The following is an 18,973-nucleotide window of genomic DNA, read 5'->3' as shown; positions in this document are numbered from 1 at the left end:
AAAGGACATGTGGCTGCTTTAAACCTCACACTGACTCTGCAACATTAGGTGTTTAAAGTCATTTGGTCATTCGGGTTTGGTCTGGTTTATGCATTAATTTTATCCAAAATGAGCCTGAGCAAAATAGAGGAGGGCCCTCCCTACAGAGAGCTCTGCAGATAATGCTGCTCTTCAAAGGATTCGGAAATTTGGAAGCAAGTACAGGTGAGGGAATCTGGGGCACTTCAGCTGAGAGCAGCGTCACCAAACACCACACCAGAGCCAGGGCCAACAAGCTTTCTTCATCTCAGATGAGACACAACCATTCTCCAGCCTGAGGCTCAGAATGCACCAGGAATTACACTTTTAATTGATCTTATTAAGTTTTTTTATGATGTTAAAGGTAAAATGCCATTGGTCAACATGTGATGTCTTTAAGACTTGTTTAGCTCCCTATGACCTGCTAACAGAAAACCTTGGAAGAACCAGTGACAGGCAACAGACTTGTAATTCCACTTTTCATAAAGCTGGTGAATAAACCAGAATCTCTGAATGGTAAGATGCTGTTACTCCTAATTATGCTGCTTCCTCATGAATTAGGAGATCACTGCATAAAGGGATCTTAAAAATGCAAGTGTCCCCAGTGGAAGGCCTTCACTTTTGGGGTTTTGAGTGAAAGCTGTGTAGTCAGTTGATGTAAAAAAGAACAGGCACAGACGTGAAACACCTGGACAGAGAAATGTGTTCAGTTTGAGCTAAGGTAGGCTTTTCTGTCACCAGTATTCCCCTTTGCCCTGTTCTCACCTTATTCACTTTATGCAACAACCTGTCTGAGGACCATGTGGAAGGATCAGCTCCTCTGTTTGCAGCAGAGCTAAGAGAGGTGATCTTACCACAACTGTGAAACATCTCACACCTATTTTCCTCTCTCCTCCATTCATATGGAAAGCTGAGGCAATAAGACACTTGATTCAACAGATATTTCAGAGAGATTATCAAGGTGGTTTTTTTACTGGGTGATGAAGGGGCAGTTTCCATCTCAGAAAAGTTTGCAGGTGTGAAAAGAACCACCTTCACCATTTCTTTGGCTCTACCAGTCCGGAAACACTGAGAAACTGAGCACCTCTGCACTATCTGTAATCCACATAACCCAAACAGTTTGGCTATTTGGTAAGAACAGACAAAAAGGGAGGGGGGAAAAAAAAAAGGTATCACCCAGCTACTCAGAAATGACAAAGATTCTTAAGAAATGAAACCACAATCTGACACTCTGAACTGAAACTCCAGCACAGTAACCCTCCTGCTGTGGTTCTGCACTTCTACACACTCCCAAAGACCCAATTCATACTGCAGAAACTCTGTGTGCTCATGAGGGGCTCTCACTTAATGCTGTCTCTGCATCTCAGTGCTCTCTCCACAGGTAAAACAAATACAGGAGCTTGTTCCTCGGGCTACAGAGCCAAGATCCAGCAGCTGACCTGCACACTGGTATTCCAGGGATGGGCAGAGCAGCACAGCACTTCCCCTCAGGTCTGTCTGCAATCCATGTGGTAGTGGAGATGGCAAAGAAACAACAAACACACAGCCCAGACAGGGGAGAGAGCAGATAGAGCAGGACCTTGTCTGAGGTGTCAGAGTTTGCATCATCTCCTCCCCGCATCCCTCATGTTCAGCCCACACTACTCATCTGGGTGCTCCTCTAAAAGACTCTTCTCAAAACTGACTGCTGTGTGTTGCTGCTTTAAATGTCAATGATCTTGGCTTTAAAGTAGAATTTCTGCTCCTAAAATGCTTTGTTTCACAGTGTCTGTACTGCACATAACTGCACTGACCAACTGAAACATCTCATTCAACAGGCAGAGAAGGAAAACAGTGCCACTAAGGAACTGTCCAGAAACTTTTGCAGACACCAGCACACAAACTGAACTGGTTCACACCTGAGCAAGCCCACACAACTGTGTGCATGCGTGTTCACACACAGCTGGCAGTATGACCTGTGTGCACAGCTCTAAGGGATGTTACCTCAGCACTTCTTTGTCTCCTGATCCACTCTAGCATTTCTTATTTTTATTAATTCACTCACAGAATGCTCTCAAGTTTTCTAACCTCCATTCAACAGGGAGTAACTACTGATGAGGAGTTTGAAGTGGCAAACACCAAGGTAGCCTTTAATCAGCACAGTCTCATCCTCACCTCTCACTCTGGTAGATCCAAAGAGGCTCCACAAGCACCAGAACTAAAGAAACTCAGGGATTCAGCTTTGAGAACAGGCTGACTTTGGTTTCAAAGTAAGTCCTACATTAATTTTTCTCCCACAGCTGAGACCCCGACAAAATCCTCAGCTCTGAGTGAATTCTCTAAACCTCTCCTGTCAAGGCACTGCAGCTGGGAACAGAGAGGTGGTGGAAGAGATTGCAGAGATACTTTTACAAAGTGCGTGGGAACTCAATTATCTCAGAAATTCAGCTAAATTTGACAGATGGGTACAAATCAGCCAACAGCACAGACAGGATCTTCTGTGCCTGCTCAAACCTCAGGAAAATTTAGTGAGGAAAACAGCTGGAGTTAACTTGCTCAGTATGCAAGTCTATTTTTAGAAGGTGAATGTTTCTTCCTCAATTAGATTACTCACTACTACCCAAACGACTGCAATACAGATCCAGGATCATTTTTATCCAACCTTTGTACTTAATCCCACCGACTCCCAAAACATCCAGCTTTCATTTTGTGGTCAGTTGGCTCCTTGAGAAAACCAGACATCAAAGAATTAAATGCCGTGATTACACATCCCTGAAGAATAACCAACATCCCAACCCTGCATCAGGGCCTGGCTCAACAACATTTTCCAGAAGAAAGCAAGGAAACCAACCTTTTTCAACATCTTGTTCTGTTTGTGGAAAAATTCCACTTTGATATCACCGCATACCGGCAAAGGTTGAGGGAATTCAAAGTACATGTACTTGTCTTCACGTCGTGAGGGTCCTGAAGGGGAGGTGAATATCTTTACCTTTAGCTGGTACACCACAAACTGAGGATCTGTGTGACAAAACAAGAGTGTCACTTTGTCAGAGAAGCCTCAAAAGTATCAAAAAAGCACAATATTGGTAGCAGAAACAAAATCATGAGCTACGATATTTTCAAAGTTAAATAAATTTCTATGAAGGGTTTAACACCACAGGAGACCAAACTTTGCCAGATGCTACTGGAAACAACATCAAAGATTTCTGTCCTTCATGGCAATACTTTCAGGCCACCAGTGAGCTCCTAAAACTTTATTTCTTTTTAATATAATGACTATAAAAAGTGACAACTACTTGACTGTCCCTTGCATTTTGCCTTTCCTCTCTATTACATAGACCTAAGTGAGGGGTTTTATTCTCTCTCACCTCTTCTTCCAGTTGTAGAGTGGCTGGTGAGGTCAGCATAAACTGACTTCTACTCTTTGCAAACAAGCAAAACCAAGGACAAAACGGGAACATTAATACACAAAACCAACCAGCACCAACAGAGCCTAAGCTGGTCCTGTAAATCACCATCACCAGAGAAGTGCCAGCCATGGCATAACTTCCCCAATTAAATCTGCAGGGCTAACACTGATATTATGAGGAGTTTTTGGTCCACTTTAAGCAGAGTTGCTTTGCAAATGGCCAGACACCCCCGCAGTGCTGTGGGAGTCCCTACTAAACACACCCATACTATCCTGCTGAAGGGCCCAGCTATGAAACTGCTACTTGCAGGCTCAGAGAATTCCCAGGATGGTTTGGGTTGGAAGGGACCTCAAAGCCCACCCAGTGCCACCCCTGCCATGGGCAGGGACACCTTCCACTGTCCCAGGCTGCTCCAAGCCCCAATGTCCAACCTGGCCTTGGACACTGCCAGGGATCCAGGGGCAGCCCCAGCTGCTCTGGGCACCCTGTGCCAGGGCCTGCCCACCCTGCCAGGGAACAATTCCTTCCCAATATCTCACCTAAATTTCCCCTCTGGCAGTGGGAAGCCATTCCCTTGTCGTGCCACTCCAGTTCCTGCTGCAGGGTCCCTCTCCAGCTTCCCTGCAGCCCCTTCGGATGCTGGAAGGTGCTGTGAGCTCTCCACACATCTTTCTCTTTCTGCCCTTATCTCCCTTGAGCCCTCCGAGCTGTGAAACCCTGTCATCCTTTCATTCTGCCCCAGAGGTAGGACTCTGCTCTCTCAGTGGCTTTAAAGCAGCAGAATGATACCAAGGAAGGTGGGTTTAAAGCTGTTGTGTTGGTAAAATTACTCCCATCACAACTGACAACACGACTAAAGGAACAACACAGACCATGGCTTTCACATTCTGAAAAGCCACTGAGAACGCCACAAAACTTAAAATATTGCATTATGCTCTTTCTGAGCTTGATAGCTGATTTATCTTCCCAGGTGCCTAGCCAATCTGCTGTTCATCCCAACAGCCTCCTGTGCAAACACTACACCAGCAGCCTGCCATGGACACACAAGTCAGCGCTCACTCGAGCAGTTCAGACTCTCAAGGACAGCACAGTTTATCCAAAACTAATAAAAAAAATAAGCGGCAATTGCAGAAATCTGTAACCTCCACACCTCTTCCCTAAGGCAGAGGGGTTTTGGCAGAGGCTCCCCCTCCCTCCTCCTGTACAGACAGCCTGACAAGCTGCTTGATTGTTTCTGGTGTGCGTTACATGTTCAGGTACTGTCTCACAACAATATTAACAGGGCAATTTTAATCAAAGCCACAGGAGGCACTGGAATTAATTACACATTGCTGTAATCCCCATAGCAAAACCATTAGATTTTTTCCACCGACAAAAAATGAGCACGCAACACAAGGCAGCCACTGCCCTGCAACACAGCCCACAGGACAGAGCAGAATTTGTTTTTGTGTTTCAAAGCATCACAAAATCTGCTGTTCCTCACTAACACAGCGTATCAGCAGATCAGATTAATCATTCACAGGTGTATTAATGCTTTAGAAACCTCCACATAAAGAAAAGTTTATTCCACAGTTAATTAGGTATTTACCCAGTTGAACTGATTCATTTATTTTTTTTTTTTTGAACATCATGGGAAGAATGATGTTGCTGCACTGGAAGCCAACATGCCATTAGGCAAATGTTTTTCAGCAGTTCATGTTTCCCAAGAGCCGCTGTGTTTAAAAAAAAAAAAAAAGGGGCTTTTTACAAAAATAAGGAGAAAATATACAAATATATACAGAGAGAGTGGTGGAGTCCCCATCCCTGGAGGAGTCCAAGGAATGAGTGGATGTGGCACTCAGTGCTCTGGGCTGGGTGACAAGGTGGGGACTGGTCACAGGCTGGACTCAAACCTGGAGGCCTTTTCCAGCCTCAGTGATTCTACATACGGAATCACTTCTCTACAAACCATTAAAACACTTGCCAGTTTAAAACTGTAGTAAAACAATCATGAGTCCTTCACAGACTACACCTGGGAGGGTCCCAGCGGACAGAGCCCACTAACCCAGCGGAACCTGGACTGTGAGCGGTTTCCATGTGACCTTGTCCAAGATGTGCAGCTCTTGGTGCCATCACCACACCCAAAATGCCATGGGGTTCCCGAGCAGAGGTGAAGGGGTGCTGGTACTTACTGCAAGTTCCGCTGCTGAACATGGGAATTGTTTCAAACATCATCTTGTGGAACAGCAGTGCCACTGGTCTGTAATCCAGGTGGTTCTTTAACAGGTAGCTATAGTAGTACACGTAGCGTCTCTGACTGGGAATTGTCACTCCCTAAACGGAGGGAAAACAAGTGTCAAAAACCTTGGAAAAACCTTGGATCAGCATCGCTGGCAGAGCTCCTGCCCATCACCTGCAGCTGAAGGCACAGCAACCCCAAGGGACAGGTCATTCACTGCTGACCAGCCCCAGCACACAGCAAGCAGGGCACTGGTTTGCCAGTACTTCAGTACATCTCAGGGATGGAGCACCTCTCCCACCAGGAAAGGCTGAGGGAACGGGGATTGTCCCACCTGGAGAAGAGACGCTCTGGGGTGACCTCACTGTGGCCTTCCAGGGCCTGAAGGGGCTACAGGAAACATGGAGAGGGGAGCTGGAGTGACAAGGACAAGGGAGAATGGCTTCCCACTGCCAGAGGGAAGGGTTGGGTTGGATATTGGGAAATAATCCTTCCCTGGGAGGGTGGGCAGGCCCTGGCACAGGGTGCCCAGAGCAGCTGGGGCTGCCCCTGGATCCCTGGCAGTGCCCAAGGCCAGGCTGGACATTGGGGCTTGGAGCAGCCTGGGACAGTGGAAGGTGTCCCTGCCCAGGGCAGGGGGTTGGAACCACCCTCTAAAGTCCCTTCCAACGCAAACCCTTCTGTGATTCTGTGCTCTCCAAACATCCATCCCCAGCAATGAAGCAAAGAATGCAGATTTTTCTCATTTCTTAAAAACAAACGCCACAGACACCCTGAGGGTCATGTCAAAAATAGCTGCTGCTTTTTTTGGGATGGAGAGCATCAAATGTTAAGCAGGAGGTGCCCTAAACATACTCTAAATTTTAGGCACCACTACATTTAAGAATTCTAAAATCCACCACTACAGGAATTACATTTTGACAGTGCTTTAAGTCACGAGACTCTAATGTTTGCTCATATCACTGTATTCAATGCTGCCTTCTCTTACAAAACATCCTGGAATATTTTCCCAAAAATGTGCAAAGTTTCATTAAAATAGGCCCAACAGCCCAAAGTATTCGAAGAAAGACTTCTGTAGAGTTTACAACTCTGAGGTAAACATTTGCTTTCAGAGCATAAAACCTAAGAATGTTTGTATTACTGATTTTAAATCAGCTTAAAGCTTCAAATAAAGGAACGGCTTTAAAGCTCTTTGAGCCGATATTTTTAAGTAAAATTGATAAAGATGAAAAATGGTTTCATTTCCCAGAAAATGCATTACACGGTCTAGAACAACCTGTTACTGCAGGCTTGCAACAGCATCACTAAGGAATCTTTCTGATTAAAACTGAATGTGGAATTGGAATAAGCTGCAGATAAACAAGAAGTTTTCATGCATGAGTCTGTGAGCATTTCTTCACAAAACCTATACCTCATACTTCTGTAAACTTTTAGTTTCACCTGTTTCACCTCACAGCAGCCATGAACTGAGTGGCCGGAGTGCTTTTAATTTAGCAAATCTCTATTCTGCACACATGAAAACAGTCACTTCCTGCCATTATTAAAAAAAAATGTCGATAATTATGTCTCCTTATCACTTGAGCTGCTTCTAAATTACACAAAAGCCCTTTCCCTGCAGCACTTGCACAATGACCTTCCCCAGCAGCCTTGTACTCTGGCTGTGGTTTTGGCTCAGATGTCCCCACAGTGCTTATCACACCCACTCCTTAAGGGAGCTTTAAAGTTCGCTTTCCCGGGATCTGAGCTTCAGGACTGAGCAAATCCCAGCCTCAGAGCAAGCCAGCAGTGCTTGCCACTGCTGCCAGAAGGAAGCAGGAGGAAAGCACAGAGGTGAGGAGAACACATCCTTCCCTGCCCACAGCTTCCTCATGCCATGATGGATGTGTCCTATGGAAAACCCCAGGACACCTGGCCAGGACAAGCAAGGGAACACTTTCACACCGATAGTCAATCCCACAGCAAATCCAGTTCTTCTCCAACAGGGCAGTTTTATCCCTCCAGCCAGAGATTTACTCCCTGGAGACACAGCCCTTATATCCTGAGACCCTGAAACCAGTCCCACTGAAGCAGAACTCAAGAGTTCTCCATTTCCAAAGGTCTGAATTCCAAGCAGAACATTTTCATAACAAACTAATGATATTCCAAGGGGTGCAATCAACCACCATTCACTTTTACTCCAGAAGAATAAAGACAGGGAAGTCGCTCAAGCTTGGATTTCCTGTCTATCACCACCACCATTTTTAAAGAGATGTGAGATAAGCTCCTCTGGTCCCCGTGCCAGCGCTTCCAGGGCATCACAAACATTGTCAGGTGCTGCTCCTGGCTCTCCTCTCAACGTAGCACAGGCAGGACTATGAAGAACAAGTATTTTGGAAACAGCATTCCTCACGTTCCCTCCCTACTGTGAGAGTGAAGCTGCAGCCTCAGAGCAGGCCTAGGGCATCACTTTTAGCAGAGGTTGGCACCCGAGCACGTCCAACACGCAGACACCACAAGTGATGAGCTCTGACATCAGACGTGGGATCTCTGCCCTGCTCAGAGGGTCATTCTGAGGCTTCCTCACACAAAATAATTGGTTTTCACTTCCTGTTCTGTTATACAACACGACAGAAACACAGCATGGTCTGGGCTGGAAGGGAACTTGGAGCCCACCAGCCCATCCAGTGCCACCCTGCCATGGCAGGGACACCTCCCACTGTCCCAGGCTGCTCCAAGCCCCAGTGTCCAGCCTGGCCTTGGACACTGCCAGGGATCCAGGGGCAGCCCCAGCTGCTCTGGGCACCCTGTGCCAGGGCCTGCCCACCCTCCCAGGGAACAATTCCTTCCCAATATCCCATCCATCCCTGCCCTCTGGCGCTGGGAAGCCATTCCCTGTGTCCTGGCCCTCCAGCCCTTGTCAAGAGTCTCTCTCCATGTTTCCTGTAGCTCCTTCAGGCACTGGAAGGCCACAATGAGGTCACCCCAGAGCTTCTCCTCTCCAGGCTGGACAATCCCAAATCTCTCAGCCTTTCCCCACTGGAGAACTCTCAGGTGCCATCCTTGAAAATAGAACAGTATGTTGCTCAAAGAATGCTCCTGAGTGGATGATCTCCAGCACTTGAACAGCTGATCCCCATCCACTGAGCCTCCTTCCAAGCCTAATCCTCACCAAAGAACCCTCCAAGGCAGAAGCAGGAATAAATAAAGACTTTCTCCAGCTGTAGGAAGGTAAGCTGCCAGTCTTTGTCACCACAGTAGTGTGTCAGTATCCATCATAAGGAAAAAAGCAGGATAAACTAATCACTTCAAACACTGGAAGCAGCAGCTTCTTTAGAGGACTTTTTTTGAGGTTACTTCTGGACAATTACAGTTCTTTACCCCAGTTCAGAAAAGTCTGTCTCCTTTGGTGCAAAAGGAAAGTAAAAATCACTCCTGTTCTACAGTGGTGGAGACTGACAGACACCACCACGCAGCCAATACTTTCTAATCTTCATCACTCCCTTCTTCTGACAGAGTTCCCCCACTACAATGAGTTTCAGAAGTTAAAAGAGGCAGCTTGCAGAGGAAATAAAAAACCCCACGGGAGGGTTTGGTCAGAGACAGCCTGGGCTCTGCAGTGTCTTGCTGCCCAGCACAAGAACAGCCTGTGCAGCCACTCTGAGCCTCACCTACACCACCTCTGACTTGATGGTGCAAAGGCCTCCCTGGAGCTGCTTCTCCCGGCAGGCACTCGGGAAAAGCTGGCTCCAGAAGTACTCAGGGCTGTGCTCTTGACCAATTAGTCATACTTCCTCTTGCAATTAGACTCACACTTCCTGCCAGCACAGCCTGAGCCCTCGGAGCAGCACTTTGCCATGAGCATTAATGGCAGCAGTGATTGTAGCCGGGCTGTTCTCAGCAGCTATGTGCGAAGTGGGCACCTTGTCCTTGCTTTAAACCAAGGAAATCTGGTACCTCTTAGAGCCAGTTCTCCTTTATCATACCTCTGCTGGGCCAAAGAGAAAGAAAAAAGGCGTTTGCTTGTCCCTTTGTGCAAACAGCTCTTTTGATGCCTCATTGACTCCGAATTGAGGAAGTCAGTTATACAAAGGTGTGGTGAAATATCAAATCAGAGAGCAGCACTTGACATATAACGCTGAAATATGGGCCACAAGGGAAGAAAAGGCTCCAGGAGCCTCCACTGGAATACCTGTTTATAAACACTACTGAAGGATTATGTGAACCACATGCTGCCCACTGGCCACATCAAGATAACCACACTCAAGTGGAGCTGTAAGGGGAAAAAAAGTCAACTCTTGCAGTAGAGACATTGAAACCAAAACAAGTTGCTGGTTACAGACAGTATTTACAGTGAAGTAAACAAGGCTCTCACTACTCCTGTTTACTGAGTTCTCCCTCCCCTCCAAGACGCCCAAGGTAGCCCTGAGGTATGACAAACACCCGACTGACCTCACCTCCAACTTGGAGAAATACAACCTTCTTTTCACAAAAGGGAAACTGAGGCACGACACTTCACTGTGTATTTGTTCAGTTCTGTAGTTTTCATGCTGCTTTATCCAGCCCTGGAGATAATCCTTATCAGCAGGAGTCATCTACTCTGTTTATTCAGCACACTGCTCATTCCTGGTCTCTCTCATGCACTTTTGCCAAAAGCCACAAAAGTTTTGATGGGAAACCTTGACCTTGTCTCCACTGCAGTATTACACCACAACCATCTCAGCAGGACACGGAATAACAGCTCCACCTTGTCAGGAGAGCTAACTTGGGAGTCACTTGCTCCTTCCAATGAATTAACAGGCAAATTCTAAAATTCCTTATGTGACACTTCTGCTCTCAAGAGCCTTCAGACACGAAGCTCTTCTTATTAGAGAGCAACACACTGTGAAATTAATACTTTGTGCAAATACTCCAGGAACAGAGAGAGCTCTGTGCCTGAGGAGTCTGGAACTGGCTTGCAGGGATGACCCCTTGGGATGCTCAACCAACACACTCAGGGAAATAATGGTAGGTGAGCAGGGAAACTTGCTAAAATGACCTTAAAAGTCCCACTTTATCGCCTTTGGAGAAGATTTCAAATAAGGAGGTTAAATTCCCATCAATGAGGCCTAGCCCTGCCAGAAAGGTTCTTAACTACTCTTTACTGACGAGGGGCATCCAACAATAAGGGTCTTCCAGTCGGGATAGTCCCCTATGCATCTCCAAACCCCACCACAGCAGTTAAGGGAACCTGAGGAGACGAACAACTCATCCATTCAGGCACAATAAGCTGGAACAGTCCTTGCATTTGGGCTGAAAATGCTGAACGAGAAAGTTCACTGCCCCTCTGATGCACCACGTGGCAGAACAGTGCTGAAAAAGCCATTTAAAATCAACTGTCCAGGTCTTCTTGAACAGGACATGTTAAAACCAGGCTGGTTTAGTGCTGTGACTAAAGGCTACTGCTGCTTAGGAAAGCTGTTCCATTTCCAGCTGCACTGATCCAAACCTATTGAAGCTAAATTGGACATTGCAACTGATGGGATGGATTTCTTAAAGGGTTTGAGCATCAAATGGACCTCAAGGAGGAAAAGCAGCAAGTTACAGGTAGGGGGACAGAAGAACAGGGAACAGCTCACCTTCTTGTCTCTGGTCCTTACTTCCCCATAGAAATCCAGGGCTTCTTGGGCCCTTAAAAACTTGCCTCGATGCAACAAATATGCACAAATCATTACACCAGTTCGTCCCTTTCCAGCTTTACAGTGGATTGCTGCCACATGATTGTCATCTTCACTTAGCCACTGGTCAAGATCTTCACAAAAAGGTTTGATGAGCTCCAGCTGTGGTGGGTTATGGTCTTCAAAAGGGTACTGTGCAACTGCAGGGAGAAGGAGGAGTTCATCAGAACCTCGGCAGGCAAAGCAAGCTCAGACAGGTCAACCTTTGTGACAAGCATGTAAAAATTAAGTTATTCAATAAACCCCCCATCTTACATATCTAGATGTATTTTTAATTCCAGTATTATTCATCATGTCATAAGCACTGCAGACATTTCTCCAGTAATCCATCAGCAGGCATCTTGCTCCATGAAGCAACTATTTCACACCTCTATTGAACCGAGTGGCACAGGCTCTGTAACACGAATTTTCTAGAATTTAGGAGCGTGCTGGCACACAGAATAACCTTGTGAAAAGCCATTACTCCAGCAATAATTAAACTACCTGCTGAGAGAGAACAAGGCCAGACCTCAGCCACTGAGCAGACAACAGGAGCTTTGCTGAAAAATTACTGAACACAGTTGGCTCTACAATGGGAACAAACTCTCCGAATTCGCTCAAAGGCCTTGTGAAATAAAAACCTGCCATTTCCGTATTTCACAAATGGTAACTGGGAGAGCAATCTCAGGTAAGGCACTGGCAACACTTATGGGGCACCAAGCAACACTGTCCTTTCTGCATGGGTGTATTCACACACACTTTTTTCCATCTGGAGATGGAAAGAATTTTGAGCGATGCAGGAAATGGAAGGAAACCCAAGAGAGCCAAAAATAAGCAGAGAGAAGCACCCAAACTTCTCCCACTTCAGATCAGATGAGCGACAATGTCCCCCTGACCAGCAGCACTACACACAAGGTTCTGCTTTCAGCAGAACAGCACTTGATGAAGTGCACCCCAATTCCCCTCTGACAGCCTTGGGATCTTACAAATACAACTCTGGTTCACTTCAAAATTCTCAGCTAGAAACAGCATTTCCTTTTCTGGGCTAAAAATGAATACATTTCATTTTTTGGCAAGTGCCTGTATTGGTTTCGTAAGCACTGCTCTGTAGTCACGCACACAGGGCTCCTTTTGATGAATCCCCAAGGACTCCAAGAGCAGAAGTGAGGGATGAAGTTATGGAACTGCTAAAGGACTGCAGGACAAGTCCACAGCCTTTTGGAGGGATCCACAAGGACAGTTTATTCACTCAGAGGACAGACTGCCCACTCCATCTCCCAGAACAAACAGGGAAGCTGATAAAGTGAATCATCTTTGCTGAAGAGGCAACACATGTTCACAAACATCAACACACAGTAATAAACTCTTCCATGTGGAAGATCCAAAGGCTTCCCAAATGATCCCCGAAGTTTTATGTGAACTTCAAGACAGAATTTATTTAGAAATCCCTAAGAAAAGAAGCTGAAAAATTGCTGCAAATTAGACTCAAAGCCATACAGACAATCACAACTACAGCCAGCAAGGTTCCCACAAAAAGGGGAGTCAAGAAGTCCTGAAAGAACAGCCTGAAAAACCACAAGCACTCACAGGACGCTGAAGATGCTATCCAAGATTTGCAATCAAAAGCAAACCTCGTGGTACCTCCTTCAAAGCTGGAGTGAGAAGATGAAATGGGTGCCCTGGGACGGTGCGGAGGGATTAAGAGAAAGGAAACACTAAAATGCACGGTCTTGAGCAGGTCCTTGAGAAAGGTGCAGGTCCCTCCATGGATTTTGACTCCTAGCAATGGAGCACACAGCATGGAGAACAGTCCTGATTACTCTCTCCAAGCCCCTACATGTTGTAAGAAAAATCCCATAGCACATAGAAGAGTTTAAAAAAAAAAAAAAAAAAAAAAAAAAAAAAAAAAAGGAAAGGAAAGGAAAGCCTGTGGCAAAGCAGAAGGCAATTCCAGCATGGAAGGATTTCAGAAACTGGAAAAACCATGGACACAAAGCTAGTGCTCAAAGAAGATGAAGAGCTTTCAGTGTTTAATGTGATGCAAGATCATCCTGGGTAAGTAACGAACTACTCTGGTGTTTCAAGCTCAGTGTACGAATCAGAAGTTCCCTTTGCAGTCAGTTCACTTCAGGAGACTCTCAAGTGGAACTTTTGTTCCTCTGCTAAGGGAAGTCCTGAGTCACCAATTTGGTTATCTAAGGTTAACTAATTCGGGGGTGAAAATTAAAGAATGCAACACATCTTGTGCAGAGGAGCTGTGAAAGGTGCTGTCACAAACAGCGTTTGGGGCTGGGATTGACAGCGAAGGGAGCTGAGCACCCCCGTACCAAAAAGCAGAAATTAAAGCAAACATATGTTCTGGCCATATTAGAACACGTCCTCTTCTCTTCTTACCCAAAGCACTGCTGAAGCAGATCCTAAAATACTTTTTTCTGGCTGGTGTGTATGGAGTGAGGTTTCAGGGCACTGTCATTCAACATTGTAAGAGCAAATCAGAAGCAGTGACAATTTCAACAAGACAATTTCAGTCCTTCTATATTCAGACATTAAAGCAGCCAATTAAATTTTGGTCACGTTCTAAATCTTCTTCATAACTAAAAGGATGGTTTAAAATAATAAAAATGAAAACCAGAAGTTAAGCCCTTGATATGATGTAGAATAAGCCAGTGAGGCCAAAATTTGTTCATCTCCTACAATTCTGAAGGTACAAGAACTCCTCATCTCCCCTCATCTGAAGCACAGGAACTACAAGCTCTACTACTGAGCAAGAGATGCTCCTCTGGCCAAAGAACAAAGGTAAACCTGCATTTATTTATTAGCTGGGGAGGTAATACTGACACAACAGGTACATGAGTATCCACTCACAAGGAGCTGGTCAAAAGGCACCCCTGAAAGATTCCCCACTGCTTTTGGTAGCTCTGCAAAGTGTCAAAGACCCAACTTGTCTCTAAGAGGCATCATATGGGAATTAATTTTTTTTTAGCATCTGAAGGTCCTGCCAGATCTTCCAAAAGTTGCTTTATATGTATAGTGATAGTGGCTTAAGTGTTCTCCATTTTCAGCCTTCATAAAAACCAGACTCCTCCGAGCCTCATGTGTAAACTGTACAAGAAGTTTGTACTTCACTGAACTGAACCTTCTGTGTAACCCATTCTGCAGAAATTTCTTGCAACTGTAGACTTTTTATTAGATCTTGATCTTTAACTGTCAGGAACACACTTTTTTGAAAGCACCAAGAATACAGCAAGTTTTTCCAATGACTCAAAGCAATCTGACATCATTCCTTGTGCCCAAATCTCCTACACGACTATTCATCAGCTCCTCCTTTAGGCCTCCATTCACTGAGGATCCACGAGAACACACATTAGGCAGTAGAAACGTACCTCTGCAGTTAAATTTGGCGGTGTCATAATGTCTTTCAGCACATCTGAAAAAGAAAAATAGACAAGAGTTCAAGACAAGTCTCTGAGGCACTCCCAGCATCTGTCACACCCAGGAAAATCAGGCATGCCCATCACCTTTATGATTTAAAACTAGAGGTTACACACAGAAAAACTGTTTTGCTGCAGACTGCTCGCTAAAGTGTGAGTTCTTTTACTGCAAGGCAAATACTCGCCCTCTGGTAATTGTAGTTTTAGTCAGCGTGACTCAATTCATGCACGTAATGCAATGGATTATTACCTTCTAACCCCGTGCACGAGCAGCTCCAGCACTGGAGCACCTTTCTGCTGCCAAACACACGGACAGCAGACAGCTGTGACCTTCACCCAAGGGATCCTCAGAACACAGGTCACGGTGCCTCAGCAGCAGCACGGGTGCTCGGAGTGATGGGGGTCACAAGGACATCGCAGGACCACCACGAGCCCCGCTGAGTATTATCACAGAGACCACTTGTATCAAGCAGGGATTGGGACACTGCTCTGCCACTTGGCATTGATTCCTGAATTTAAGTGAACCCTGTAGGCCAGTCAGCCATGTTCCCCCTCAGACCTGGGACATGGTACATTTCTGAAGGCTCTGGAGTCGCATCAGTCTCTCACCACTCGAGGAGACCCTCTCCAGCTGGACAGGAACACAGCAAACCACACTGGATTTGCCTTACAGGGTGACTTGCCCAAGGATAAACACCAGTCACAGGCAGAAACAACCCCAAAACAGCATATTAAGGAACGACCAGATCAGATCTTGGGGTAAGGGGAAAGAAGGCAAGAGTGCATACCCTCTAGAACTTGCCTTGGAGCTGCTCCCTGCAGGCAAAATGGTGTGAGTGGAAGCGTAGTTCAGAAAGGAGAACTGGGAACAATCCTGCCTCAAATCCTGCCAAGAGCAGCTTGGATGGGGACCTGAGCAACCTGACCTAGTGAATGGCATCCCTGCCCACAGCAGGGGGTTGGAACAAGATGATGTTTAAGGTCCTTCCAACCCAAACCATTCTGGGATTCTATGAAAGAGGTTGAAACACAACTACTGGAGTCATTTCAGTAGACAAATCACACCTAGGTGTTCAGTTCTGGTTACAGCCCATACTCTTCAGAGGATTCTAATTCCCACACCAGTTTCAGGACTGGTATGAACTCATCTCTGCTTACCAGGTATGTTATGACTGCAGCCCTTTGGAGCCATGTGGAGCTTAGCTGACACTTTCAGACACTCAGACTTTTGGGCTGCTCCTTGCGCGACTGTAACTGGAGCCTCCCAGTGCTGCCCTGAGCTCTGCCCACGACAGACACAGGCAGGGACACAGGCAGCTCTGCTGGGGCTGCACATGCTCTCAGTGCTTCCCCTTCCCTGGATTCCAGAGCCTTCTCGGAGCTATCCTCTGCCAGGGAAAAGCCTGGCAGCTTTCACAACTCCAATCACATTGCTGACACTTTCTCTGGGTCAGAAGTGAGCAGGTTAAGCTGGCAGAGGGGACTCACAAAAATGCTACGTGCACTCGAGCCTTTGAGAAGAAAGGCTGGATGCAGGATGTACATCCAAGGGGGATGGAACAGCCCTCAGCACAGGAACTTTGGAGGCTGCTAGGAAGCAAAGCAGTTAACACAAAGCATCTTATCCAGGAAAGTTTCCTGCCTCCTTTTAAAGAAACACCCAGCTCAAATGGGGAGTAAGAGATGAAAGTCTTCAAATGTTTAAAAAAAATCCACATATGGGCAGAAAAACATCAAATTTGGAACTTCTAGACAGTATCATCAAGTAGAATACCCTGAGGGATAAAAAAACCCATTTTGTTGATACCAAGGATGGAAACTGAGGACATGGTCATGTCCCTCCCTCTGCCCTCTTCTGGGAGCTGAACACAACCAATGCAGAGCTCCAGCCTCAGCTGCACCAAATCCGTGTGGTTTTGCAGCAGAAATCCCACCAACACACACTCTGGGGATACTGGGGGGGCTTAACACTTCCAACGCAGCTGTGGGGCTTTTAAACACTATTATAGCTGAAAGACAGTCAGATCTCCAGATGAAACCTGAATATTTGTTTGCATTTTTGAGGTAAGGAAGGAGTTGGCCTGTTCTTGGGATCCTCCTTAAGATCAAAGTGAGTTTAAAGCAACCCAGAAGCAAAATCCTGCCAGCCAGGCACCTTCCTGATCAGTCGTGGTCCCACTGCTGACAGGACTATGGGCTTCCTCTGCCAGAGCCCAGCCCCAGGGACACAGCAAGCACAGAAAATCCCATTTTCATCGGAACTCCTTCCTTTAACCACCTGCCTGTAGGACAGCTCAAGGAAATCCACTGCAGAAGATGGAGATGATTACAACAGGGCAGGTGACAATCTGGCAGCACGGGAAGTTAGGAGATCAAAGTGGAAGAACAAATTTAAATTAAAGGGGAATACTGAAGAAATAGCAAGGGGTTAAAGGAACACAGGAGAGAAGCAACACAAACAAGAAGGAAAATCAAACTGCTCAAACTGCTGGGAAGTTAAAAGCCAAGATGTGAGGATGGGGCACAGCTGACATAATTTCAGAAAAATCTCTAAATCCTTTTAGATAAAGCTGCTCAATACGCACATCATTATCAACTTCGTGGAACAGCTACCTTAAGGGAACTCAAATCCCATGACAGATTTTGAAATAATTCTGACTATAATCACATAACTCTTCTGAACTCCCACCTCCTGCTTTGAAACACAGACAATAGATCATTATTTACAAAGGATCAGCTTTATCTGAAGACATGAAGTTCTCTGGAATACCTGATGGATGCAATTCCTTCCCATCTCCTGACCAAACATCGCCACAATTCACCTGATGGCATTTTATGTGTATAAACTTTGCCTGCACAAAGATTAAGAGATAACCTGGCCTCTCCAGACAGGGATAAACAGTTTAATCCTCCAAAAGTTTTCATCTGAGGATGAATACAGTAATTCTAGGAAGTCTCATTTGTGACTGTTTTGCAGTTAGCAATAAGGAAATCAATTTTCATATAAAAGCCTGAAGACAAAAACCTTTGGCACACCTGGACAAGTTTTTTCCACAGCTGAAAACACACAGAGCAGCACCAGAAACGTCAAATGCATTTGCCTCGTCACTGTTCTTTTCACTCACAAACTTTAAAGCTGTTCCTCTGCAGGGCTGGGGGAACTGGGTTGAGCTTTTTTTCAGTAAAATGAGATTTCTGGCAGACAGCAAAGTGGAAACTTAGCAAGTAGCTCCTCAGGGAGGTGGTGCTCGAAAAGATGCTCAGACTCACTAAAACCCTCCTTTCTGACGAGTTTACACCAGCAACCTCTGGTTGTTAGCTGGCACCTCTGGAGCCACACTGGAACGAGGGGCTCAGCAAACCCAGCCCACGTCAGGGACACCAAAGCCACCCCTCCCAGCAGGTGACAGCTGCACTGGCCCCAGGCAGCAGCAGCCTGAGTTTAGCTGTTCTTGCTCTGCCTTGCTCCCCAAAACAGGCAGGAGCTGCCAGGAGGCTTTGGGGGGACTGATTACCCAGGGTAGTTTGATTTTAAATGATCCGGATTCTCCAGTGCTGACTCCAGAGGACTCCAAAGGGAGAGAGGCAGGAATTACCTCCTCTACCTGCACCCACATGCCAAGGAGCCATCAGCTCTGCTGGGAAGCACTGGCCTTTCCACCCAGAAATTTTATCCATCTATTAAAAGGATAACACTCTGGAAAGCTCCTAAGCTGGAAAATACAATTGTGCTACTGAAATCTATGAAAGGTGGCCAATGACTCTTCCATTTATGTATCTTTTTCTGCCCCATCCTACCCCACAACAACTTCAATGACCACTGTGAGGGTCTTCAGCTTCTGCTGTCACTTCTCTCCAATATCAGGAAGCAGCTGATTGATGAATAATCATTTAGTTAACGTAGAGGCAGGTTTAAATTCTTATTTTTAAATATTTATTTTAATGGCCGACAGATTACAATGTCACACACTGCCTGGATTTCAGTACTATAGTAATTTTTCTATTAATTGCAGATGTTTAGGAGCATACTCATTAAAAAAAGTAAAGCTGTAACAGTGCAGAGAATCAATCTTCAACTTAGATTTTCAGGAAAAAATGAGGGGTAGGAAAAGCATGACTCTTCAACATCAGCTGACATCACCAAATAATTTATACAAATGAAATTAGCCTAAACTAACATATAAGTTTGATGAAGGAACAACAACAACAAAAAAACCCCACCCAACCCAGAAAATTCCTGTAACA

At 45.8% G+C, this 18,973-nt stretch overlaps 1 protein-coding gene across 1 annotated transcript in view; it reads right to left on the bottom strand.

The window, feature by feature from the left end:
• Window positions 1–18,973, bottom strand: part of PTEN (phosphatase and tensin homolog) — a 49,568-nt gene that overhangs the window by 9,316 nt on the left and 21,279 nt on the right. Inside the window, exons 4-7 of the mRNA XM_048310931.1 lie at window positions 14,681–14,724; window positions 11,220–11,458; window positions 5,579–5,720; window positions 2,849–3,015 (exon numbers count right to left, since the gene is read on the bottom strand). Coding sequence (XP_048166888.1) covers window positions 2,849–3,015; window positions 5,579–5,720; window positions 11,220–11,458; window positions 14,681–14,724 — 592 coding nt within the window. The remainder of the gene's footprint in view (window positions 1–2,848; window positions 3,016–5,578; window positions 5,721–11,219; window positions 11,459–14,680; window positions 14,725–18,973) is intronic.

Source organism: Corvus hawaiiensis, chromosome 8 (genome assembly GCF_020740725.1).
Source record: "Corvus hawaiiensis isolate bCorHaw1 chromosome 8, bCorHaw1.pri.cur, whole genome shotgun sequence".
Taxonomy (NCBI): Eukaryota; Metazoa; Chordata; class Aves; order Passeriformes; family Corvidae; genus Corvus; species Corvus hawaiiensis.
Note: the sequence above shows the minus strand (reverse complement) of the source record. Positions and strands in the feature narration are given on the sequence as shown.